The 26,049-nt window shown below is 46.5% G+C and overlaps 2 protein-coding genes across 2 annotated transcripts in view; both read left to right on the forward strand.

Annotated features, from left to right (window-relative positions):
* The window catches only part of GPATCH1 (G-patch domain containing 1), a 44,464-nt gene extending 42,858 nt beyond the window's left edge, over nt 1–1,606 (forward strand). Inside the window, exon 20 of the mRNA XM_029213119.1 lies at nt 732–1,606. Coding sequence (XP_029068952.1) covers nt 732–762 — 31 coding nt within the window. The 3' untranslated portion in view covers nt 763–1,606. The remainder of the gene's footprint in view (nt 1–731) is intronic.
* A 449-nt stretch (nt 1,607–2,055) lies between these two features.
* Nucleotides 2,056–26,049, forward strand: part of WDR88 (WD repeat domain 88) — a 38,009-nt gene continuing 14,015 nt past the window's right edge. The window contains exons 1-6 of the mRNA XM_029237689.1: nt 2,056–2,908; nt 14,858–14,968; nt 19,557–19,645; nt 20,733–20,796; nt 23,342–23,480; nt 24,814–24,943. Of these exons, the coding sequence (XP_029093522.1) occupies nt 2,594–2,908; nt 14,858–14,968; nt 19,557–19,645; nt 20,733–20,796; nt 23,342–23,480; nt 24,814–24,943 (848 nt within the window). The 5' untranslated portion in view covers nt 2,056–2,593. The remainder of the gene's footprint in view (nt 2,909–14,857; nt 14,969–19,556; nt 19,646–20,732; nt 20,797–23,341; nt 23,481–24,813; nt 24,944–26,049) is intronic.

Genomic DNA, 26,049 nt, shown 5'->3' on the forward strand with positions numbered 1-26,049 from the left:
ATAAACCAGCGCTCCAGAAGCCCCTCCCACTTAGCATCCCCACCCCCGCCCCCCAAAGGTAACCACTCTGGCTTCTATCACCGCTGATTACTCTCGCCTGTGTTTCAGGTTTATTTAAGGGACCCGTGTACTATGAACTCTTGCATCTGGCTTGTGAGATTCCTCTGTATTGTAGCAGCAGCTGGTTCGTTCTCATTGCCATAGAGTATTCCTTTATGGGATACACCACAGAGTATTCATCTGTTCCGTTGTTGGGGGCATTTGGTTTTCCACTTTGGGGCTGTAGAGCACGAATCTGGAGTCATTGTGACCCAGCTCTTCTTGATGAGTAGAGCCGCCATGAACATTCTTGTGTGCACGAAGCTGAGATTTAAGACTAACGGCTCAGGAGCTTTTGGCCTTGGAGCAAACATGGTTTTGTTTTTCGTTTTTTTAGTTCCTTCCAAAGGTCATACAGGAGATAGGTGTGTGCAACCAGGATTGGAACTTGCTTTTATAAATGGGTCTGAATATGAGATGTGGAGGAGTGAGTCTCTCTGTGTGTCTTGGGGGAAACAGAATCTTAAGAGTGCGGATTAAACGGTACTTTCTTTCATGGTGTGGGTCATCCTCTGTATTTTGTGCCACTTTGGCTCAGGGAGAGGCCTGGCATTCTTCTCCCCTGCTGAACTGTCTGGTTTTTCTGTTTGTATCTAACTTTCCTCCTCTCTCTCTTTTATTTCCTTTTCTAGGCTGAAGCGTCTTCCATTAAGAAGGCAGTAATTGAATTCTGCCCTGGCCTGTCCCAGTACCAGATCTCCTCCAGAATGGAAGTTCATTGGTCACTCAGTTAATAGATTGTACAGATTGTATTTATATGTAAATTTTTGCTGTAAAATAATTTTTTTTTTAAACCTTGACATTTCAAACCTTGCCTTGGAAGGTTGCTGCAATTTCTATTTTTAACTTCTTTTAGTGTCAGAGGAAAACCTCAGACTGTACAGTTTAATTAAAATGGCATTTTTCTATTTTTTTCTTGATTTTTCATTTCCTGAAACTTTAAAAAAGAAATGAAAAGCAAAGGCTTTTCTCTGGTTTTGTTGTGAAGAAAGCCAGGTTCAGATAAGGACAACAGTCCGACTTACTTAAGGACCCATGTGGGAGGGAGGTGGTCGCTTTCCCATGTTTTCCTGGGGAGTGTGGTTCCTCCCTCATGTGGTTGGTGCTGGTGGCCAGGAGCCAAGTGGGCAGCACAGAACCAGGATCCTGGCAGGTGGCCTCAGCCTCTCGGGGTAGATGCCACCAAAGTGTCTGAGAAAAGCACTGGGACCAAGAGTGGAAGAGTGCGCCCACACCCTGGGTCACACAAGCTCCAGGTCTCTGCACTGCAGCCCTGGGTCCCTGCTCTGAGGCTGCCTCATCTGACCAGATGAGACCTTTAGAAAAAGTAGAGTGCAGAGGTTTTTTTCTATTATCAGAGTAACATCGTAGAAAAATCAGAACAATTGTAAAAGGAGAAAGAAGGAAGAAAATCATTTCTACTTCTACCTGCCAGGGTTGACAACACTTGCTCTTTTGTTATAATTCCATGCAGTCATTTTCTAGCATTGAGTCTGCCCCCGGACAAGACGTGACTTTTTTTTTTTTTTTTAAGTGTTTTTTTAAAAATTAATTAATCTGGGCTTCCCTGGTGGCGCAGTGGTTGGGAGTCCGCCTGCTGATGCAGGGGACGTGGGTTCGTGCCCCGGTCCGGGAAGATCCCGCATGCCGCGGAGCGGCTGGGCCCGTGAGCCATGGCGGCTGGGCCTGCGCGTCCGGAGCCTGTGCTCCGCAGCGGGAGAGGCCACAACAGTGAGAGGCCCGTGTACCGCAAAAAAAAAAAAAAATTAATTAATCTATTTTGGGCTGTGTTGGGTCTTCGTTGCTGTGCGTGGGCTTTCTCTAGTTGCGGTGAGTGGGGGCTACTCTTCGTTGCCGTGCGCGGGCTTCTCATTGCGGTGGCATCTCTTGTTGTGGAGCACGGGCTCTAGGTGCACGGGCTTCAGTAGTTGTGGCTCGTCAGGCTCTAGAGCTCAGGCTCAGTAGTTGTGGCGCACTGGCTTAATTGCTCCGTGGCATGTGGGATCTTCCAGGACCAGGGATCGAACCTGTGTCCCCGCTTTGGCAGGCGGATTCTAAACCACTGCACCACCAGGGGAGTCCCAAGAGGTGACATTTTGTTCTTTGGTATTTCATTGGCGTTATGACAGGTGTTTCCCTCACGTGCTTCTATATTTTGTGTACCTACCCCTAACAGCTGCATCTTAATTAATCCTGGGCACATTCTATAATTTATGGACCGTTTCTCTGTTGTTGACGGTGAAGTGGGTTGGCCAGGAGGCCCCTACAAAGGCAGAAGACACAGATCATTCTGGGAGGCGGAGCCAGGAAGACCCTAAGCGAGGCCGCGAGGATGGGGCCGCCGGTTTCACACGCTTGGCCATTTTTCTGTGGCTAACCGTATTGGGCGTTGAGCGGAAGCAGCGAGATCTCCGGGCTGCGGAAGGGCGCGTGGGTCCCAAGGTGGGGGCGCGGGCGCGTGGCGCCACCGTTCGTGGCCAGGCCGGGCTCCGAGATGGCCTCCCAGCCCCCGGGCGCCCCCAGCTCCGCAAAAGCCCTGGACCAGGACGGGAAGACAGCGCTCCGGAGAAGTAACGTGCAGCTGTCCTCGCTCCACATCCGCGACGGTGCGCATCGGCCCCGCAAGCTGCCCTGGGTAGCCCTGGTCAGGGCCTGCGGCCGCTTCAAGCTCTTGCTCTTGGAGGCGCGGCGGGGCCGGCTGCTGTCCTCGCTTAACCCCCTGGCCGTGGGCAATGACTTGCCACCGCTGAAGAAGCACTGGATGCCTGAGAAGGCAGCGTTCTGGGGCGACCAGGAACCCCTCTCCAAGGTCAGAACCGCCCCCAAGGGGAGGGGGTGTGGCTTGTTCCCAACAGGTGCGGAGAGCTCAAGAGCCGGCAAGGGGGCCTGGGAGGGAGCCACCTGGCTTGCTAGGCCTGGGCCCAGCCCCCTGCCCCAGGCACACCTAGGGGGCAGAGTGGCTGCCGGGGGCGGGGGCAGCTGGAGGAGAGGCTGGGTGGCCCAGGGAAACCATCCTGGGGGAGGGGAACCCTACCCAACCCAGACCCCGTGGGCTCCGGCTGAGCTTTCCAAATGTCCCCATGGTGACACTCCCAAGTGCATGCCCCGGGGTCAGTGAGGGAGCCCTGTCACCCATGAAACAGCACTAGAAGCAACAGAAAACTTAGAAGAATAATAATACAGAAATAAACCCCCAAAACACTACTTAGTATTCTAAATGATATTTGAGAGACAATGCATTGATGAAAGGAAGGCCGGTGGCTGGGAAGAAGAAATAATCTGTGAACAGAGAGAAGTCTTGGGGATAAAAAAGAGGATTTCCAAACGAAGATCCTCCATGGAGGCTTTCAAATCAGAGCAGAGAACTGGAACAGAAAATTAGAAAACAAGCTCATGGGATTCTCTGAGAACTCAGAGAAAAAATATAAAGGAACAATAATTATGAGAGAAAAGAGAAGAGGAAGGCAGGGGAGATGCAGAAGAGCCAGTAAGTGTATGAGGTATTGGGGTGGGGGGAGGGGGCAGGAGGAGGAAAGAAATGCAGAAGGGAACAGTGAAACGTCCCTGGGCCGAAGAAAGACTGGAGCGCTCATGTGGAAAGACATAGTCAAGGCTTCCCTGGTGGCGCAGTGGTTGAGAGTCCGCCTGCCGATGCAGGGGACGCGGGTTCGTGCCCCGGTCCGGGAAGATCCCACATGCCGCGGAACGGCTGGGCGCGTGAGCCATGGCCGCTGAGCCTGCGCGTCCGGAGCCTGTGCTCCGCAACGGGAGAGGTCACAGCAGTGAGAGGCCTGCGTACCGTAAAAAAAAAAAAAAAAGAAAAGACATAGTCAGGTTCACTGCAAGATTGGAGGGAAATAAAACCTACAAGTGGTGAATGCCTGCACTGCAAGGATAGGAGCAAGGCTGTCCCTTTTCCAATGCAGATGGAAAAGCCTGCGATCAGACTGAGATGGAGGCTTCTCCAGCTGTCAGAGGACCTCAGAGCTGAGTCCACAACTGGGCCTGTCGAATGGCTGACTGTCTCGGCCAGGCCACCACAGGGGTGCATTGGGGTCTCCATGCGGAAGTCTGTTTAAAGAGAAAGCAGTGTGTGCCAGTGCTTTCCTTGCTTTTATTTGTGACAGTTATTCTGATTTTTAAGTAAAATTAAAGGAGAGCATAGGAGTTGTATTTTATTTCTGTTCTCCATAGAATACCCCCAAGATCCAAATTCAATAGATAAAAAAGGTTTGTGGGCATTTTTTGTTTTTGTGTTTTACAATTAAGTGTCTCCCCACGGACATAGTGTGTTCTCTATGTGGTTGCCAAGGGGGAGGGAGGGTGGGGGAGGGATGGATTTGGGATTGTATATAGAAATGAATCACTTTGCTGTACACCAGAAACTAACACTGTAAATCAACTATACTTCAATAAAATAAATTTTTAAAAAGAGTCTCCCTAGCACCCCCTCCCGCAACTACGCTCTTTCCCTCTATGGAGGCAACAAATGTTTCTAGTTTCCTCTGCATCCTTACAGAGATTTTATGCACATACCAGCACATACATGTATATTCTGACCCCTCCGTTTTTTTTACATAAATGGAAGCATACCTTAGACCTCTTCTGCACCTAGTTTTTAAACTTTTTTAAAATTTATTTTAGAGATCTTTCCATATTTAAAAAATATATATATTTATTTTGGCTGCACGGGGTTTTAGTTGCGGCAATGCAGGATCTTAGTTGTGGTAGGCATGCGGGATCTAGTTCCCCCGACCAGGGATTGAACTTGAACCCAGGCCCCCTACGTTGGGAGCGCGGAGTCTTACCCACTGGACCAGCAGGGAAGTCTCGAGGTCTCTCCATATTAGTAAGGAAACAGCTTCCTTGTTCTTTTTTTGTGGCGAGTATTCCATTGGCTGGCTGCCCCCTGATGGATTTAACCAGTCTTGGGTGCGTGCACATTCAGGTGGCTTAAGATTTTTTTTGGCCTGGGGTTTTTATGATCCATTAGGTTAACAGAAGTTGAGAAGTTATATAAAGCTCTGGGATAAAAGTATTCTTTTCTGTGGTGGACTGGCCGAGGCAGCCATTCGACAGGCCCAGTATATAGAGAAAAGTATACCTAAAGTATTCTCTGCCTGGCCAAACTGTTGGTCCCTGACAAAGCCAACAAAAGAACATTTTCTTCAGAGCTGCAAAAACTCAGAAAGGATGCCTCTCTTTGAGGAAAAAGTTACTCAAGGGAATACTGTGGCAAACAACAAAAAAGTCAGAATTAAGAACTGGAGTAAGAAAAAGCAGTTTAGAATAAACAGAGGGGAGCAGTGACTGAAAACAGTACACCTTGGAAGTGTTTATACAGCAAGGTTAATGCAGTTGTTTAGCTCAGTGAAAATGTTAACAAATTATCTTTTGAAGTGAAGGTGCACAATGCAAGAATAATAATGTTCCAGATGATTTCATCCAACAATCTGAGATGGTTTGCTAAAGAACATTCTCAATGATAATTCTTCATTCTTGGCCTTTAAACAAGGCACATTCGCACATGGATGTGTCACAAATTTTAAAAATAATTGGCTCAAAACCTCTCCTTGGCTCCCTGGCACATTTAAGAGGAAGTCAGGAGATCTGACCATGACCTTCCAAGCCATTTCGGCTCTACCTCATCTCTCTCCGCTTCCATCTGACTTGCTGACGTTCAAGCCCGTCTGTCCGGCCTCCGGTGTCCTCGTTTTGTCCCCCTCCCCCAGAGGGGGCGGATGTCTCTCCCTGCCCTCGGTCTAAAGCAGCGCTCACCTGGCTCTGGCCCTAACCTGGCATCGCGTGCCGCCTGTGCAGTGGCTGCCCCATCTCCCACCCTGGCCCCTGGGAGCAGGAGCCCGCCAAGCGCACTCCTGGTCTGGGGTCTTTGCTCCCCGGTTCCTGCTGCACCGCGGCACCGCGATCAAGGCCCGGCCAGGGAGGCGCAGGCAGATTTGTAGAACATATTTGTGGGACGCTACATATACCTAAAAAAGAGCTCACATTTTTTGCTTTTACAAACATCGGACTGTCTTCTATATGCTAGTTTTGTTAGGGCCTCGGACAATGTACTTAGAGTACAAGAGTGTGGAACTTCTCTGCGTGGCTCCTGGGGCTCCCTCTCCATAATGCACTCCAAAAGTACTCTGCCCAGAAAGGTGCGGAAGGGGGTGGAGGGATTTCCCCGCTCTTGCTGTTTTCCCATACCAAAGTTCTGTTTTTGTGATGAGAAAAGGAACGAAGCCCCGAGAGCTTTGCCTCGAGGCAGAGACAGCTGCAGAGCAGGGAACTGAGGGTCGGCTGTCTCGACCCCAAGGCGCAGGCTTTTGGTGGTGGAGCCTGAAGCAGACCACGGGTCTCGTCCTGGGCCCCGCAATCGGCCTGGGCTGCGGGCAGCCTGCAGTCCAGGCCCCGCCCCCTGGCCCGCCCCACGCCCGCCGCCTGGCTCAGTTTGCCTGCGCCCCCTGGCGGCCCAGCTCCGACCTGGCGCCTCGCATCTCGTCTGCTGGCGGCCCAGTTCCTGTCCCACCTCTCCCAGCTACCCAGAGCCGAAGGGCCGTCTCACTCCCGCCTTCCCACAGCCCCGTGTTCCCCACAACCCCGAAACCGCTCCCCTACCCTAGACCCCCGCCTCCCTTCACCCCTGCACCTCGGACTTTACTCGCCTCACCCCAACCTTGTCCCCCCATACTGGCGGCAGAGCCTCAGATCCCTCCTCCCAGCACTGTCAACTTAAAGAAAAATGCACAGTGTAAAGTTACCACTTTTATTCCTGGACCTTACTGCAGACTGTAGCATGGGAGACAACCTCTCGGATAGCTCTGAGGGACGGCTCCAGAGAGGTAAGGGAGGAGCCAGGGTATATGAACATTTTGCTGGGAAATTACTGCTGATCACAAAGAACAGCCGTCTCAAGTTAATGATTTTAGTGCTTTTCTGTGTATGGGAAGAAGATGGAAAAACTGGCATCATTTAAATGTTCCTTAAGTACGCGTCTTAACCATGTAGGGGCTGGTGTATCCAAAGCACAGAATGCTTCCTGTTTTTCTCTGTCTTGAATTCCCCTCAGGTGCACTGTCTGTGGGCCACTGCAGTGGCTAATGGCTTGGTCTTTGTAGAACTGGAAGAGCAGGCAACATTTTTTTTCTTTGCGGTACCCCTACATCCTGGACACCTCCCTACCCCCTGTGCTGATATTAGTAATTTGTGTTCTCTCTCTTTTTTTCTTAGCCTGGCTAGAGGCTTATCAATTTTATTGATCTTTTTAAAGAATCAGCTTTTGTATTAATTGATTTTCTCTATTGATTTCCTGTTTCCAATTTCACTGAATTATGCTGCAATTCCTAGTATTTTTTTTCTCCTACTTCTTTTGGATTTAATTTGCTCTTCTTTTTCTGTTTTCTTAAGGTGGAAGTTTATATGACTGATTTTAGATTTTCCTTCTTTTTTCATGTATGCATTCAATGCTATAAATTTCCCTTTAAGCACTACTTTCACTGCATCCCACAAAGTTTGGTAAGTTGTATTTTCATTTTTGTCTAGTTCAAAATATGTTAAAACTTTTAAAATTTTATTTATTTTTGGCTGCATTGGATCTTCGTTGTGGTGCATGGACTTCTCTCATTGCCGTGGCTTCTCTTGTTGCAGAGCCAGGCTCTAGGTGCTCGGGCTTCAGTAGTTGCAGAGCACAGGCTCAGTAGTTGTGGCACACGGGCTTAGTTGCTCCACGGCATGTGGGATCTTCCGGGACCAGGGCTTGAACCTGTGCCCCCTTCATTGGCAGGCGGATTCTTAACAACTGGTGCCACCGGGGAAGTCCCAAAATACGTTAAAACTTCTCTTGAGATTTTTTCTTTGGCCCATGTGTCATTTAGAAGTGTTAGTCTCCATGTATTTTGGTATATCCCAACCATCTTTCTGTTATTGAGTTCTCGTTTAATTCCATTGTATTCTGAGAGCAGGCATTGTATGATTTCTGTTCTTTAAAATTTGTTAAGGTGTGTTTTATGGCCTAGAACGTGGTCTATATTGGTGAATATTCCATATGAGTTTGAGGAGAACATGTATTCTGCTGTTGCTGGATGAAGCAGTCCATAAATGTCTGTTATATCCAGTTGATTGATGTTGTTGAATTCCTCTGTATTCTTACTAGTTTTATGCCTGTTGGATCTGTCCATTTCTCATAGAGAGGTGCTGAAATCTCCAACTATGATAGTGGACTCATCAATTTCTCTTTGCAAGTTTAGTAGTTTTTGCCTCACATAGTTTGATGCTCTGGTGTTCTGCACATGCACATTAAGGATTACCATATCTTCTTGGAGAATTGACCTTTTTATCATTATGTAATGTCCCTCTAGCCCTGATAAATTTTCTTGCTGTGAAGTCTGCTCTGTCTGAAATTTTTGATAGTGTTAGTATGGTATATTTTTCTTCATCCATTTACTTTTAATCTATATGTGTCTTTATATCTAAAGTGGGTTTCCTGTAGACAACATATTGTTGGGTCTTGTTTTTTGATCCACTCTGACAGTCTCTGTCTATTAATTGGTGCATTTAGACCATTCAAAGCAATTGTTGATATAGTTAGATTAATAACTACCATATTTGTCACTGTTTTTTATTTGTTGCCCTTGTTTTTTGAATTTTTTTTGGCCGTGCCACGCGGCTTGCATGATCTTAGTTCCCTGACCAGGGATTGAACCCATGCCCCCTGCATTGGAAGCACAGAGTCTTAACTGCTGGACCTCCAGGGAAGTCCCTGCCCTTTGCAGTTTTAATTGAGTATTTTATGTGATTTCATTTTCTCTCCTTTCTTAGCATATCAGATGTACCTCTCTTTTACTTTTTAAAGTGGTTGCCCAAGAGTTTGCATTTGTACTTTACATTTATAGTTAATTCAAGTCTACTTTCAATAGCCCTATACCACTTAATGGGTAGTGTGGGTACCTTAAAGTAACAAAATATTTCTAATTCCTCCCTCTTGATCCTTTCATTGCTGTCATTTATTTCATATATACATATATATGTAGTTGCTATTATTATTTTGAACAAACTATTATCTGTTAGATCGATTAAGAATAAGAACAATTAAAGTATTTCTTTTACCTTCACTTTTCTCTTTTTTTGATGCTCTTCCTTTCTTTATGAAGATCTGAGTTTCTGGCCTATGTCATTTTCCTTCTCTCTAAAGAACTGTTAACATTTCTCTCAAGGCAGATCTACTGGTAACAAGTTTCCTCAGTTTTTGTTTGTCTGAGGAAGTCTTTATTTCTCCTTTACTTTTGAAGGATAATTTTGCAGGATACAAATTTCTAGGTTGGTGATTTTTTTCTCTCAATACTTAAAATATTTCAGTCTATTCTTTTAAAAAAATATTTATTTATTTATTTTTGGCTGTGTTGGGTCTCCGTTGCTGCGTGCAGCGAGCAGGGGCTACTCTTCGTTGCGGTGCGCAGGCTTCTCATTGCGGTGGCTTCTCCTGTTGCGGAGCACGGGACTTAGGTGCGCAGGCTTCAATAGTTGTGGCACGTGGGCTCAGCCGTTGTGGCGCACAGGCTCAGCCGTTGTGGCGCACGGGCCTAGTTGCTCTGCGGCATGTGGGATCCTCCCAGACCAGGGCTCGAACCCGTGTCCCCTGCATTTGCAGGAAGACTCTCAACCACTGTGCCACCAGGGAAGTCCCCAGTCTCTTCTTACTTGCATGGTTTCTGAGGAGAAGCTGGATGTCAGGCTTATCCTTGCTCCTCTATAGGTAAGGTGTTTTTTCCTCTGGCTTCTTTCAGGATTTTTTATCTTTGATTTTCTGTAGCTTTAAAATGATATGCGTAGGTGTAGTTATTTTTTTTTTTTTTTTCATTTATCCTGTTTGGTGTTCTCGGAGCTTCCTTGATCTGTGGTTTAGTGTTTGAAATTAATTTGGGGTAAATTCTCAATCATTATTGCTTCAAATATTTTTTTCTGTTCCTCTCTCTCTTCTTCTGGTATTCTTGTTATGCATATGTTACACCTTCTGTAGTTGTTCCACGGTTGTTGGATATTCTGTTCTGTTTCTTTTTTCCCCCAGTCTTTTTTCTTTTCAGTTTTGGAGGCTTCTATTGAGATATCCTCAAGCTCAGAGATTCTTTCCTCAGCCATGTTTAGTCTAATAATAAGCCCATCCAAGATGTTCTTCATTTCTGTTATGGTGTTTCTGATCTGTAACATTTCTTTTTGGTTCTTTCTTAGAATTTTCATCTCTCTGCTAACATTGCCCACGTGTTCTTGCATAGCTGTCTACTTTATTCATTAGAGCCCTTAACATATAATCACAGTTGTTTTAAATTCCTGGTCTGATGCTTCCAACATCTGTACCATATGAGTCTGGTCTTGATGTTATATTTGTGCTGACCCTTCAAACTGTGTTATCTGCCTCTTAGTATTTCTCGTAATTTTTTTTTTTGATGGGCAGACATGATGTACTAGGTAAAAGGAACTGCTATAAATAAGCTTTTAATAATGTGGTCGCAAGGTGTGGGGTGTGGAGAAGCGTTCTACAATCCTATGATTAGGTCTTTTAGTGAGCCTGTGCCTCTGTATTGTGAACTTCACATGTACTGTTTAGTCTGCAACCCTCACCCCTCGCTTTCATGTGGAATAGGATGGCTAGAGGGGGCTGGGGCTGGGTGTTTCCCTTATCCCAGGACAGTTAGTCTCCGAGAAAATCCAAGCAGGTTCGGCTCTGGTTAGTTTCTCCTGAGGGCAGAGCTTAAGAAGAACAGGATGCTGTGGCATATTTCAGGATGGTTCCTTTTCCCTTTCCCTGCTGGAAGGACGAGGGGACTTCTCTCCAGCTCTCACTGTGAGGATTAGGACTGTTCCTGGAGGTAACACTCACAGAAGTGTGGGGAACCCAGTAACGCAGCTCTCAGAGTTGTCCACACTGAGCCTTCAGCCATTTGTCAATGACAGTTCAGGTTTCCCTATCCTGCCGTTGGTGCCCGTGGAGGTTGCTGCTCCTGGATTTCTGCTCTGGTAACTTGGAATTCTTTGTATTTGCCTGTCTATCTCTCCAATTTGGCGGGCAGCCATTTGCCTTGTGACCTCACTTCTCTTATGGATCTAAGAAGAGTTGTTGATTTTTCAGTTTGTTCTGCTTTTTCCTTGTTGTGACGATGGAGCGGTGACTTCCAAGCTTCTCACATGCCATATCGGAAGAAGTCCTTCATTTCTTTTTTATTGGCTAGTAATATTCTATTGTGTGGATATGCCTCATTTTATTTATTCATTCATCAGTGGATGGTCATGTTTGGATTGTTTCCAGTTCATCTTTTCAATTTTTAAAAAATTGAGGTGTGGTTGATTTACAATGTTGTATTAGTTTCTGGAGTAGAGCAAAGTGGTAGCTCAGTATGTATATATATTCTGAATATATGTTGTATATATTCTTTTTCAGATTCTTTTCCATTAGAGTTTATTACAAGATGTTGAATATAGTCCCCTGTGCTATACCATAGGTCCTTGCTGTTTATTTTATATATAGTAATGTGTATCTGCTAATCCCAAACTCCTAATTTATCCCTCCCCTCCTTTTCATCTTTGGTAACCAGAAATTCGTTTTCTATGTCTGTGAGTCTGTTTCTGTTTTGTAAATAAGTTCATTTGTATCTTTTTTTTTTTTACATTCCACATATAAGTGATACCATATGGTATTTGTCTTTCTCTGTCTGACTTACTTCACTTAGTATGATAATCTCTAGCTTCATCCATTTTGCTGGAAATGGCATTATTTCATTCTTTTTTATGGCTGAGTAATATTCCATTGTATATTTATACCACATCTTCTTTATTCATTCATCTGTCACTGGACACTTAGGTTGATATCATGCCTTGGCTATTGTAAATAATGCTGCTATGAACACTGTGGTGCATGTATCTGTTCGAGTTAGAGTTTTCATCTTTTCTGGATATATGCCCAGGAGTGGGATGGCTGGATCATATGGCAGCTCTATTTTTAGTTTTTTGAGGAACATCCATACTGTTCTCCATAGTGGCTGCACCAATTTACGTTCCCACCAACACTGGAGGAGTGTTCGCCTTTCTCCACACACTCTCCAGCACTTATTATTTGTAGATTGTTTGATGACGGCCATTCTGACTGGTATGAAGTGACACCTCATTGTAGTTTTGATTTGCATTTCTCTAATAGTTAGCGATGTTGAGCATCTTTTCATGTGCCTGTTGGCCATCTGTATGTCTTCTTTGGAGAAATGTCTGTTTAGGTCTTCTGCCCCTTTTCTTTTTTTTTTTTTTTTTTTTTGCGGTACGCGGGCCTCTCACTGTTGTGGCCTCTCCCGCTGCGGAGCACAGCCTCCAGATGCACAGGCCCAGCGGCCATGGCTCACGGGCCCAGCCGCTCCGCGGCATGTGGGATCTTCCCAGACCGGGGCATGAACCCGTGTCCTCTGCATCAGCAGGCGGACTCTCAACCACTGCGCCACCAGGGAAGCCCTATTGTCTGATTTTTTGATTACAGACATTCAACTAGGTATGAAGTGGTAGCTCAATATGTTTCTTTGTTTGTTTGGTTTGTTCTGTTTTTTATATTTAGGTGCTATAATCGAATGTCTTTTTTCCCCCAGTTTTATCGAGGTATAATTGACACACGGCACTGCATAAGCTTAAGGTGTACAACATAATGTTTTGACTTACATACATCATGAAATGATTACCATAATAGGTTTAGTGAACATCCATCATCTCATATAGATACAACATGAAAGAAATAGATAATATTTTTTTTCCTTGTGATGAGAACTTTTAGGATTTACTCTCTTTACACAATATGGTTTTGATTTACATTTCCCTAATGGCTTAAGATGTTGAGCACATTTCCAAGTGCTTATAGATGATTTACATATCTTTTTTGGAGAAACGCCTATTCAAATCATTTGCCTATTTTACAATTGGATTGTTTGTTTCTTTATTGTTGAGTTTTAAGTGTGTTTTACGTATTCTAGATACAAGTCCCTTACCTGGTATATGATTTTCAAAAATGTTCTTCCATCGTATGGGTTGTTTTTCACTTTCTTGATGGTGTCTTTTGAAGCACAAAAGTTTTTTATTTTGATAATGTCCAGTTTATCATTGTTGTTGTTGTTGCTGCTTGTGCTTTTGTTGTCATATCTAAGAAACCACTGACTAATGCAAATTCACAAAGGTTTACACCCATGTTTTCTTCTAAGAGGCTTGTAATTTTAGCTCTCACATTTAGGTCTTTGATCCATTTTGAGTTAATTTTTGTATATGGTACGAGGTAAGGGTCCAACTTCATTCTTTTGCATGTGGATATTCACTTGTCCCAGCACAGTTTGTCGAAAAGATTTTTCTTTCCCTTTCTAATTATCTTGGCACACTTGTTGAAGATCAGGTGACCAAAAGTATGAGTGCTTAGTTCTGGATTCTTAGTTCTATTTCATCCATCTATATGTCTATCCTTATGCTAGTACTACACTGTCTTGATTACTGTCTCTTTGTATGTTTTGAAAATTGTTTTGAAGTTGGAAATTGTGAGACCTCTACCTTTGTTCCTTTACAAGATTTTTTTTTGGCTATTCTGCTTCCCTTGAGTTTCTGTATAAATTTTAGGATTGAGGTAGGAGGTAGATGGGCCCCTGGGCTGAACAGCTGGTTTTTGTCAAGTGGATTACAATCGAAGCTTTGTTTTCCCTGGACACTGCAAGGACGAGGTTAATGGCAGGAGCTGAGCTCTGCTGGAGTAAAGAGATAAGATGACCACTCCTGAGGTCAAGGAAAACTCCCTGACTGCACAGGTGCAGAAAGACTCCTTGGGGTTCAAAAAGGAGGGCCCACCATCCCATAACAGGTGACGCCAAGCCTCCACAACCCTCTGCGCTGGAATCTATCTTGACAAAACGATGTGCATGCATGTTGGGGAGTGTCCTAGAACAAGTCAGATGTGGGAAAAGAACTAAGAAAGCTGGCCAAAGGTAAACAAAGATGTGGAAGAACTGCCCCTATATAAATGATTTAACCGCCTCTTTACTGCACTCCTCCTCATTAGGGGGGACGCCCACAGTCTTTCTCTCCAGTTGTGTATTTCTGCCTTGCTTCTGTCTTAAATAAACAAACTGTTTCTCTGTGTGCTCTCCCACTTGTTGTGCTGGGTCTCTAATAATAAACTTTGGACCTGTTTTTACAATTTTTGCCCCTTTGAGAAATTCATTTTTCAAATGGGGCAAGGGCCAGGGGAACTTTGCTTCTAGCCTCTAGCCCCTGGTGGTCTAGCGACTAGGATTCCTGATTTTCATCCAAGCTGCCCAGGTTCAATTCCTGGGCAGGGAACTAAGATCTCTCTTCAGGACCGCTCACTGCTGTCTCTCTGATACCAGGATCAGCTTGTCAGTTTTAGAAAAGAAGTCTGCTGGGATTTTGATGGGATGGTGTTGGATCTGTAGATCACTTTGGAGGGTATTCTCATCAGAATAGTAAGTCTGCTAATCCATGAACATGGGTTGCTTTTGCATTTATTTAAGTCTTTTAAAATTTATTTTAACAATGTTTTGTAATTTTCAGAGTATAAGTATTACACTTTTTTGGTTAAATTTATTCCTATTTTGATGCTTTTGTAAATGCAATTTTCTTCTTAATTTCTTTTCTGGATTGTTCATTGCAAGTGTATAGGAATACTATTGATTTTTAAACTATTGATCTGGTATTCTGCAACCTTCTGAACTCATTCAGTCTATCCTTTTTTCAGATCCCATTTAAAATTATGAGGGGACACCAGCACATTGTGAGTTCCTGTCACTTCTGTGTGGATGACACAAAGGTCCTCAGTGGCTCCTATGACTGCACCGTGAAGCTGTGGGTAGGTGGCCCAGTGTTAGGTGGAAACAAAACGTCCCATAGGCTTGTGTCTCCTCTTGTGGAGAGTTCCCCGGTACTGAGTTCCCAGACATTCAAGGATCCCAAAGATTTGGAGAGACCTTTCTGAGCAAAGTGCAAGAAGAAGCAGCAAAGTGAGGGCTCACCCTAGTTTCAAGTCACCAGAGAGAGATGAAGTTAGTGTGTCTGCTGTCAACCTGTTAATTTAGAAACAGTGGGAGCAGGGATGGAGACCGCTGGACCAGGAGCTCACCATCTTTTGTTAGAGGCTGTGCCTGAGACCTACCGGGGGTCTCTGAGCTGTGTTATCTCTCTGGGCCTCCTTCTCATTTGGAATATTCAGTTCCATCCACAGAGATGGTATTACGGCTAGGCCTAGGGGATCACAAGAGGACAGAAAAGTGGCCAGACCTGGGACCTGTCCATGAAGGGTGATTGGGAGAGGTAGGCCTGAGCACAGGTCAGTGCCACAGGGTGCAGGAAGCAGGGGCAGAGGAACAGGGATGTGATGGTCAGATGAGGTTACAGAGAGGTGGCCACCAAGAACTCTTCCAAAGTCTTCTGGGCATAGCCAGCAGACTCTAGTGGGCCTGCTTGGGGTCACTGCTGGTCAATCAGGAGTGGGTGAGGAAGGAGCGGGGCTGGGAGATGGCAATGGCCATCAGGGGCCAGGCCACAGATGACTGTGTGGCTGGGGCAGGGCCCACTGGGGAGGACAGTCAGTTCTGAGTTTTGCTGTCTCATCTGGCTTCAGGGGCAGGAGGGGGACAGGGCGTAGTGAGTCAAGGCTGGTTCCTGGGGACAGGGCGTAGTGAGTCAAGGCTGGTTCCTGGGTTCTGGTTCTAGGTGGAGAATAGCTCCTTACCCTCCAGATCACCTTGGAGGAGCATCTTCTGGGTCATCTTCTGGGTCTTGGCGGGTACCAAGCCAGGCAGACTGGGCAGGAGCGTTTGGGGCTATCCAAGCGGTTCAGGCCCCGCATTAGTGACCTACCAGCTGTTTGACCCTGGGTGGTTACATGACCTCCCAGGCTTCCCTAAACCTCCCCAGGCCTCACAGGATCAGCCGTGGGCTGGGGCCACCCCAGGGCCTGCCTGGCCCATACCAGGTCCCGACAGATATCCACTCCCTCCTCTTCTGTGGCCCTTAGCCACCCCCCATCCCCCCACCCAGCCCCATGATCTTCTTGTTGGGAAAACCACTGCTTCCTCTGGGAACCCTAAGCCCTTTCCCAACCCTCTGGGATGACTGAGAAGGCCTGGGGGTGAGGGGGTCTCTGCTGGTTGTCACCCAGGGGGAGGGGGGAATGGTGACTTTCCAAGTGTGCATTTTGCTTTGTCATCTTCAGATGCTTCTCATGTTCTTCTCACCTTTTGAGTCAGTGGAAGGACTCTCAGGGGTTTCTGTCTGTTTTGGCCGGAAGGCTTCTGTCTCTGTAAGGGGACATCTGCCTGTTTTCTTTTTTTGTCCCAAGATTAGGGACCATCCATCAAGATGTCCTTGGCTCCCACAGCAGCTTCACTGCCCTGGCTCCCTACCTACTCCGTACCCCATCCAGGACCCCGTCACTTCAGCCTGCCCAAGTGTCCTCAATACCTGACTTTGCTCACAGCCCCACCCCCTGCCACCACCTTCTCCAGCTGCCCCCTCCGTCCCTCTGCCCTCCTTCACACCTCCACCCCTAGTTGCAGAATCACTAGTTCTCTGGTCTCCCTGCCTTGGCTGCCCCTCCAATGATCCTCTTTCCCCCTCCTGGCTCTCTTTTCCCCATCTTTTTCTCTGCTCTTGGCTCCTCCTGTGGTTCTCCCTGCCCCAGCGGCAGCTCGTGGCACGAGCCCTCCCTCAGGAGATGACTAAGCCATTACCCTGCGCATCACCTTCTCTGCCACAGTATCTTGGGCAAGTGTCTCCTTGCCTCTCCCTTCTCTCCTCCACTCTCATCCTCTCCCATCCCCAGTCCTTCCTCTCAACCCACCCAAAGCCAAACTTCTGATTTCATCTTTTAAAAAGGTCCCTTTCCCCTACCTGCAGATCACTGTGAATAATTTAGAAAGACCATAAATGTATGAAGAAGCTGAGAAAAACGTATTCTTAGTCCTGTGCCCAGTCTCTCTCTAATATGGTACATCTCTTTCCAATCATTGTAAAAAAAAAAATCACTGGTAGTTTTTCTCATACTATGAAGGTAATATGGTTTTATCACCAAAATACATAAAGACACAAAGAAGAAAATAAAACATCATTCCATGAACCCTGAGTTAACTACCATGAAAATGTTGGAGTGTAGCTTTTCTTTTTCCTGTTCGCACATGTATACACACATTTATGAAATTGAAACCATACAGAAAAACTGTTTATATAATCACAGTAAACTTGGGCTACAAATATTGTCACATCTCCTTTATGTTTCTAACCACTTATTAGAACCCCTTCCTCCCCATTCATTCAAAGTCCAACCAACATCCCCCCTTAAATTATCTGAGTCCACAGAAAGAATTCCTGGTTCCAAATGCCCGGTGAAGGGTGAACTGTCTTTATTTGTCTTCTCACACCCCTAGCCAATGGCCCGTTTATTTCAAGAAACATTCAATACAAAACAGAGACATTTCCACTGTCTTTGGAATTCACTAACAACATCTGGCTTGTATTGCCGTATATTGAATATCTCCTGCCAAATCATTCATGACTGTGCACATTTTCCAAGAGAGTTATCTGTCCGTGGTTGCTATTCCTCCTCTTGGCCATATGGCAGCACTATTGAACGCTGAACCTGCACAGTCCATTCTAGTTCTGCCCTTAACTGGCCCGGGGCCCTGCACAGACCGCCGTGGGCCTCAGCCCCAGGCCCCACGATGATCATCTTCTTAGTTCCCGGACAATGTTTGTCCTAGAGCAACACACCAGCCAGGGAGGCTGGATCACAGGCTGTCAGAGCCAGCCCTTTCTTCCCAAGCCACGAGGCCTCCAGCCTGAATGTGTCCTGCTCCCATGAATTCTTCTCTGGGATCTCTTCCTGTCGGTGGGCTTTGATTAAGGCCTGCTGGGTTCACCCAAACACAACTCCACCGTTTCAAGTTTCACGGAGCAGGGATTGGGGGACCGGGTCTGTGCAGAAAAGAGTTCGCACGGTAGGCCTGAGACTGCTGTCCTTGGAAAGGCCCACTGGCAAGGCTGGCCTTGGCTGGCATCTGGGAACTTGACTGGTAAACAGTGTTCTATAATCATATGAATCTTTCCCTAAGTGATAAAGGGGCCTCACAGACGGTTTGTGCAAACCACGTGGTTGATGCTGTACACCGGCTCTCCTTCTGGGAGTCTGGAATTTTGGTGCATGCTGCAGAGTGTCTGTGTCACCCGACCCCGATAAAAACCTGGGCCCCGAGGTTCAGGTGCGTCTCCCTGGTAGACAGCACCTCACACATGTTGTTACAACTGGTTGCTGCAGGAATTAAGCATGTCCCGTGTGACCCACAGAGAGAGACTCTTGCAAGCAGTGCCTGGTTTCCTCTGGACCTCACCCCATGTACCCTTCCCTTTGCTGATTTTGCTTTGCGTCCTTTGGCTGTAATTAATCTTAGCCGTGAGCACGACTATATTCAGAGTCCTGTGAGTCCTGGAGAATCACCAATCCTGGGGGTGGTCTTGGGGACCCCTGACACAGGGTCCTTTGCCTCCCAGCAGGCTTGGGGTCTTCATGCAAAGTGATCTCTGCATATCAGGACGAATTGTCCCAGGCCTGCCCTGGTCAGGCCAAACGCTCCCCCAACCGGGCACCGTAATTTCATATAACAGTGCAAGGCCTTTCTATGAATTCGCTGTCTTACTAATAACATTTGTTTCAAGGGGACTTTCCACCCCTGCTTATCCTGAAAAGCTGTGAACACATTTCTTACTGAAAGTATTTTATCTCTGCCGCAGCACGCACCCTTCGCTTTGGTACCCCGATTGTTCCCACCCTATTGTCAGTTATTACCCTGCTCTCTTCTCCTCCTATCCTGCAGTTATCTCCCTTCAGTGTGATCAGAGTTGCTTGCGCCCCACTGTTGGGAGTGCTCAAATTTGTTTTAACTGCCCCCTTTAGGTGGACACAGACTGTTGCCGGTGTGTTTGCCGTCTGTCCCCTCTAACACGTGACAAACCTCTTTCATGCATGCCACAACTCAGATTATTTCCTTAAGGGAGACCCCCTCAGGATAGAATTGCTGGGTCAAACAGTGGGAACTTGTAAAAAGTTCTTGAAAGATCTTGCTAGATTTTGTGGCGCCTCTTTGGCCGGTAGAGAATGAGAAAATTACCCGTTTGCAGCTCTGCCCTCAGAGCCGCCTCTTTCCATCGGCCACTGTGGGATCGAGGGGGAGTTTTCCCGGGGTTGCCGGCGAGGGTGTCCTTCCTGCTTTGGGAGTGGAGGGGAAGTCCTTTTGCCCCTCTGAGCTGGGTGACAGTCATAGGACAAGGTTCTCAGGTTCTCAAGGTTCTCAGACAAGCCCAGGGCTGATGTTGAACTCAATCATAGCTTCAGCCGACACCTCAGTGACCTCTGACCCTCTCCCCCTCTCTCCCGCTGATCTGAGGATGCCGTGGATGGATCTATTGTTCGGAATTTTGAGCCGGGGCCCGGAGCTCCTGTTTTAGAATGCAGCGTCACGGCTGACAGCAGAAGGTGACTTGCCCTCATTTTACTCTGGTCAGGAAAGTGAGAGGGAAGAGTAGGCCAGCACACAGCACGCCCGGGTCAGTTCACTGTCTCTTAAGCAAATACCCAACCTTACTCCCATATATCGGTCTCATGGTTCCCATCTTTTGCTGTGAGAATCAAGTAGATGTGATAACTCTTTGAAAATTTAAAATGCTAAAAAGGCAAATTTTATTGTGGCTAAAGCCAGTGTGAATGTTCTTCACGGAGTTTATTTCCTGCAGTCACACCTGTGGACTGGGTCAGCTGCGAGGCTCACTAGCGATTCAGTCCAGGACCTCATTTCACAGGGGGAACTGAGACGCAGGAAGCAGAGGGAAGCCCAAGCTGTCACCTGGGGAGCGTCGGGGCTGGGAGGCAGCCTAGGGGCTGGGAGGCAGCCTCTGGGATGCACTTGCATTTACCCCTCACACAGATGTGAGAAGGGCCTTTAAAAGGGGATTTGCTTTAAAGTGGATTCACTTTTATCCTGAGGAGCAGCTACAAAATTAGTCTGCTAGTGAAAACTAGTGTGGGAATTTAAGTTTCGTGGGAATTTATCTTACATAGAGGACAGAGATTGTCACAGAAACATGCAATATAAGAAGACAAGGGTACACTTATATTATTTTTCTAAATGTACAAGAAAGCATTTCAGAATGAGATGAGCTACGAAAGTCTTTTCCTGTAAAAATATAGACAAGTGACCAGAGAAAGAAGTGACTGATCCTTGTGAGTTGTAGCTCCTTCTAGAAGAAGACAATTACAGGACAGAAGAAATGATACCTTTAATGCCCCAGATATAAAAGAACATATTTGTGTGACTGAGGGATTAAGGAAGAGAATGGTGCTGTGGTGCCTTCTGTGTTAGGGGCTCTCTGTTTTCACTGAGAACCTCTGTCCTCCGCGGGGTGGGGCGCTCATGGAACATCTTTAGGAAGATTCAGTTATTATTTGCAATCTTGGTCCTAAACTATAGAAATTTTCTGTAAAAATTTCCTATTTTTTTTTCATAGAAACCACAGGCATAATAATCTGGGTCATTAAGACCCTATGTTTGTCATTTTATTTCCAGAATTATTGCAGCATCTTATGACAAAACAGTGAGGGCTTGGGACCTTGAAACAGGCAAGCTGCTGGTACGTATGCTTTGCCCTAGTGGAGACATCACAGCACAAGGTCTTTTTGTAAAATTAACTTTTATGGGAGTATAGTTGCTTTACAATGTTGTGCTGGTTTCTACTGTACAGCAAAATGAGTCAGTTATACATATACATGTATCCCCTCCTTTTTGGATTTCCTTCCCATGGAGGTCACCGTGGTACGCTCAGCAGAATTCACAGCACAGGGTCTTGACGGGGCCTTAAGTGGCCTTGAGCTGGGCATGGAGTGTGAAGGGAGGGTAGCCAATCTTTCAGGAAAGGAAAATTTTCTCAGGGACCCAAAATGATGGAGGGTGGGCTTCAGGGAAGGGAAGCTTTCTGAAGCAGGCAGAAGAGGGCTCTCTTTTGAGGGATGGGGAGGATGTGGAAGAAGGGAAGAAGTGGAGGTGGGGGTGGGAGGTGGCATTCCAGGTGGAGGGAACTGCATGGGAAAAGAGACCCTCCCCTAGGGATGTCTGCTTTTGATGGGGCAAGAGGCAGAGCTGAGGCCTTGGGACAAAGGCCATGCACGTGGCCAAAGCACGAGGCTTCTGGGCCCTTCCCAATCTGTCCTCCATCTAAGAAGGTACCACCATCCATCCATCCAAACTGGCCCGATATCCCCGTCTCTCTCCTGCCTGGTACCCAGGCAACCCTGACACTGCTCCAGGGGTTCCTCAGGGTCTCCTGTCCCATCCCCATCGCCCTTCCCCCAGCAGCTTCTCATCACCTCTCCTCTCCCTTCCTCCTCTTTTCTCTCCTTAAAAAAAAAAATCTTCCTTCCTGGTGTGAAGATCAATTTATACTCATTGTAAACAATTTTTCGAAAGATAAGATAAGCCAAGTTCAAAAAAACAAACACAGAAACCTTAAAACAACTCCCAGAGATTACAATTAACACCTTGGTGTCTCTTTTCCTACACACATGTTAAATGTGAACACGGGCAGGTATATTCTGTTGGCAACATAGTGTCATTATATACTAGCGGATATAGGAGCATCAGTTACTCCTGACTCTGAGCATTTTCCCAAATGCTTATTTCTAATTTATTTATTTGGCTGCACCGGGTCTTATTTGCGGCGTGTGGGATCTTCGTTGCTGCGTGTGGCAACAAAGTTGCCACATGTAGGATCTAGTTCCCTGACCAGGGATCGAACCCCAGCCCCCTGGGCCCCCTGCATTGGGAGTACTGGACCACCAAGGAAGTCCCTATTTTGTTTTTAAATAAGTCCATTTTTTTAGATTCCACGTATAAGTGGTATCATGTGATATTGGTCTTTCTCTGTTTGACTTACTTCACTGAGTACAATAATTTCTAGGTCCAACCGTGTTGCTGCAAATGGCAATAATTCATTCTTTTTTATGGCTGAGTAATATTCCATTGTATATTTATACCACATCTTCTTTATCCATTCATCTGTTAATGGACTTTAGGTTGCTTCCATGTCTTGGCTATTGTAAATAGTTCTGCTATGAACATTGGGGTGCATGTATCTTTTTGAATTAGAGTTTTCAACTTTTCCAGATATATGCCCAGGAGTGGGATGGCTGGATCATGCGGTAACTCTGTTTTTAGTTTTTTAAGGAGCCTCCATACTGTTCTCCACAGTGGCTGCACCAATTTACGTTCCCACCAACAGTGTAGGAGGGTTCTCCTTCCGTTATTACTCTGATGATGGCTATTCTGAACAGTGTGAGGTGATACCTCATTCTGGTTTTGATTTGCATTTCTCTAATAATTAACGACATTGAGCATCTTTTCATGTGCTTTTTGGCCATCTGTATGTCTTCTTTGGAGAAAGCCCTGGTTTCTTTTATGACCTAGTCATACACTATCCCTTCTGCCATATTGTATTCAAAGAAATGGGTCACTAAGTTGAGCCCACACTCTTGGGGCAGGTAATTAAGCTCCAGCTTGTGGAGGGAGGACTATCAAAGAATTGGTGGGCATATTTAAAAACCTTCACAATGGCAATACCATAATTTAGAACATACAGAGAGATCCTCCTTTCCTAAATATGTTGAGTAGCTCTTCGTCCCAAGGGGCTGAGGCTGTAGGGTCTTGTCCACAGGGCAGACATTCAATAAACACTTACCAAACTGAACAAGAAAAAAGTTGGCCAGGGGGCATTCCCTGGCGGTCCAGTGGTTAGGACTCTGCACTTTCACTGCTGAGGACTCGGGTCCGATCCCTGGTCGGGAAGCTAAGATCCCACAAGCCACTTGGTGCAGCCAAAAAAAAAAAAAAAAAAAAGAATAAAGTTGGCCATTACTAGAACCTTGCTGCCAGCTCTGCTAGGTGCTTGCTATCCTTGTTCATCTGTCCTAGACACACATTAATTACATTTATTAATTAAAAATTAATTCATGAAAACTAAACAAACAAAAATTCAGTTCCTTATCTGCAGCAGCCTATTACAAGCACTCCATGGCCACATGTGGCCAGTGGCTGGCATACTGAACAGTATGTAGAACACTTCAGAAAGTCCTGCTGGAATGCTGGGCTAGAGGGAAAACCTTTGGATTGTTGCCCTATTTCAGTGGAAGCTCAGTCATGAAACCTTCATAGTCTCCTGTAAGTTTTCCCCCGATGGTAAATACGTGGTCTCAGGCTTGGATGTGGACCGTGGAATATGTATAACAGACGCGGAAGACATCACCACCGTGTCCCACATCAAAGGTGAGTTTGCGTGGGCTCCCTGCTCTATTCTGTCTGTGGTAACAGCCACTTGTCGCTTGACAGACAGTGACTTTCGATTGCTTTGTTTGGTGAACCTGCAGTGCTCTGAATCACATCATTAAAGATGGGACATTGATTGATAAATGCACAGGCAGTTAAAACTAAGACTGCTTTAGGATTTTCCGTTCAGTCTCGTGCTTGTAATAAATGAAGCAGTGCTCTGCTCCAACCTCACGTGGACATTTAAAGCCCAATTCTTTATTGAGTCCCAGCCTTCTTAACATTTTGATCTGTAATTTTTAAATATAAAAATAATTACCACAGTGATTATTAATAATGCACGTAAAGTATTTATTGTCGTGTTTTACAATGCTGATGATTTGCAATATTATTATTATTAATTGTCATGTAGAAAGAAGCAAATTCAGACAATTAGAAAAAGAACAGAATGGCATCTCCTGAAAAAAAAATCATCGTATGTCAATTTCCCAGTTGTAATCCTATGTAATGATTATGCAAGATGTTATCACTGGGGGAAACTGGGTGATGGGATCTCTGTATTATTCCTTACAACTGCATGTGAGTTAACAGTTATCTCAAGTTAAAAAATACATAATCATTGTAAAAAAAAAATTAGTAAGTGTGTAAAGTAAAAAGTGCAAGGCTGCCGTACCTCTTTGGACTCTTCCCTGGAGGTACGTATTATTAACAGTACATTGCTGGGTGGCCTTCGTGTGTGTGTGTGTGTGTTTGCACACACACAGTACTACTTCCCACATGCATTTAATGTATTTTTATCAACATGGCACCGTGATAGGTGCACTGCCCCACAGCTTGCATATTTCCTTAATGTATCACCGCACACTCTACCTCTCCTCACGCTCGGAGTTCTAGCTGCACGCCACGCCCCTCCATGCTCTGTCCCCACGCCGGACCTTGGCACGTGCTGTTCCTTCTGCCTAGAGCACTCTTCCTTTCCTGCTTCCCTCCATAACTTTTAGGTCCCTTCCTCGACCTCTCGGGGCTGGGCCAGGCTTCCTTCTGCTGGCTGGGAGCCGTGGCACATGCTGCAGATCGTTGCCAGCTCAAGGGTGTCTCCGCATCCACGTGGGCTCTCGGCAAGGGCAGCGGCAGGGGCGGGGGGCAGTGCTCCTTCTCCAAAGCCTGGTTCACGGCAGGCACTTTGTGTGAGTGCAGAGTCCCTTGTGAAAACCAGAGTTGCATCTCTGTAATATTGTCAGTCTAGGGGAGCAGGGTGAGCCTCTGCGTCCCTTGGAGCCTGTGTCCCAGAGTATGGAACGCACGGTAACGAGTCACTTTCCTTGTGCCTCAGATCATCACAGGATGTCGGTCACAGCGTGCTGCTTTGACCCAGACAGCCAGAAGGTGGCTTCCGTCTCACTGGACAGGAGCATCAAGATCTGGGATGTGACATCCCAGGCCACGCTGCTCACCATCACCAAGTGAGGAGGTCCTGCGAGGCCGGGCAGCATCCTGCAGCGGGGAGGTGGGTGGGAGTCCCCCTTCACACCCTCCTGGATTCGGCCTGTGCCCCTTTGGCTCCCCAGCTGGTGTCAATGTGGGACATCTCCAACTATGGTCCGCTGGTGCTGTGAGGAGGCTGGAGATGGAGAAAGGGAAGGGGACAGACAGGCAGGGGGAAACCACTAGCTGTGGTCCCTGGGCTGGGACGGCCCTCAGATGCATTCATTTCAGTGTGAGCCAACACTGGTAAGCATTGTGCAGTGTCCCACTCCCACCCCAAAATGTGGATTTCCAGCATCCCATGTAAAATGAGAAGATCTGATAATCCAGGGCCTGCAAGGGTCACTTTGTGGCCACCGGCACCAGGTGGGTGGCCAGCCCTCTCCAGCGGGTCTTGGAGTCAGGATCCCAGAATGTGCATATGCCCTGTCACCCTGCCCGCTCGGCTCAGTTACGAGCCCGGCCGGCCTGGACCAGGCTTTCCCCTGGGGGTCTGGCCCGGGGTTAAGAGAGTGCAGGTTCTCATCCTGCATGACCTTGGACTTTAGTTTCCTCACCTGCAAACTGAGCCCAGGTGAGGTCTGCACAAGATAACACACAAAGGTCCTTAGCACAGGCTGCATGGTGGGCGCTCAGCACGGGCTCTGTTACCAAGGGTGACTCCCGTGGACACCGGGGTCGGGAGGGGCCGTGGGACACCTGCCCTGCTCCTTAGACCTACTCCGTGGTGGCAGTGAGGAGGGTGACACAGCAGAGGCAGCCGCAGCTCCAGCTGTGGGTGTCACAATCCACTCCACTTTGTTTCCCCAAGGAGGGTGGAAAGGGAGCTAAGGAAAATGTCTATTGGTATATTGGATTGACCCACATTTGTGAATTTTCTGGAAATGTAGCTTTTAGCAAGAAAACATAGAGACAAGGATTCTCAGGGCTACAGGACAGGGCTGGCTTCATGGCATGAACCTCTGAAGTTACACAGAGCTCCACACACAGAAAGTCTCACACTTGATTTCATGCTCTGCCGTTGATATGTTGAAATTCTTCATTTTTGAACAAGGGACCTTGAATTTTTTATTTTAAAAATATG

The sequence above is a fragment of the Monodon monoceros genome, unplaced genomic scaffold (assembly GCF_005190385.1).
Source record: "Monodon monoceros isolate NGI ecotype Baffin Bay Population unplaced genomic scaffold, NGI_Narwhal_1 Super_Scaffold_10, whole genome shotgun sequence".
In the NCBI taxonomy this organism is placed as follows: Eukaryota; Metazoa; Chordata; class Mammalia; order Artiodactyla; family Monodontidae; genus Monodon; species Monodon monoceros.